Source organism: Penaeus monodon, chromosome 15, assembly GCF_015228065.2.
Source record: "Penaeus monodon isolate SGIC_2016 chromosome 15, NSTDA_Pmon_1, whole genome shotgun sequence".
In the NCBI taxonomy this organism is placed as follows: domain Eukaryota; kingdom Metazoa; phylum Arthropoda; class Malacostraca; order Decapoda; family Penaeidae; genus Penaeus; species Penaeus monodon.
Genome location: NC_051400.1, coordinates 15,058,441 through 15,058,982, shown reverse-complemented (window position 1 = coordinate 15,058,982; position 542 = coordinate 15,058,441). Strand labels below are relative to the sequence as shown.

General features: G+C 47.8%; 1 protein-coding gene across 1 annotated transcript in view; it reads left to right on the top strand.

The window, feature by feature from the left end:
• LOC119581772 (cadherin-23-like) overlaps positions 1–542 on the top strand; it is a gene marked incomplete in the record, with an annotated part of 64,191 nt that overhangs the window by 32,101 nt on the left and 31,548 nt on the right. The window contains 1 exon segment of the mRNA XM_037929905.1: positions 282–413. Within this exon segment, the coding sequence (XP_037785833.1) occupies positions 282–413 (132 nt within the window).

Genomic DNA, 542 nt, shown 5'->3' with positions numbered 1-542 from the left:
AACATAAATCTTTTTAGAGAAGAATAACTTCAATTTACATGCCGTGACTTAAATAATAAATGACGCGTGTATGGCTATAAGGAAGGACTGCAGTTCATTAGAAAAAAAGTAGTCGCAATAATAGAAGTAATATATTTATGTTCTACCTCTACAGCTATGCATTAGAATTGCATCTGCAGTCAGCAGTTCCTTTGTTGTTCCGGTTATGCAAATTCGTAAGAACCTCCAGAATGAATTAATGATATCAGTTTGCAAAGGCTAACCCGCCCCCCCCCCTCCAGGTGATCTACCGGCTGGACGCGGACTCCGAGAGCGACGCCGAGAAGTTCACCGTCAGCACGGTGGACGGCAAGGGCGTGCTCAGGCTCGTCGGGGACCTCGACTACGAGAGGAAGTCGCTCTATCAGCTGAGGGTGAGGTCGCCTGAGGGAATACCCGGCGTTGTCACCTTCGGCGTCCCGTCCGTTCTCGTCTCCCGCTTTCTCTTTCTCTTTCGTCTTTTTTACGAAAGGGTTACTTCCTTCTTGGTTCTGGTTGACGCA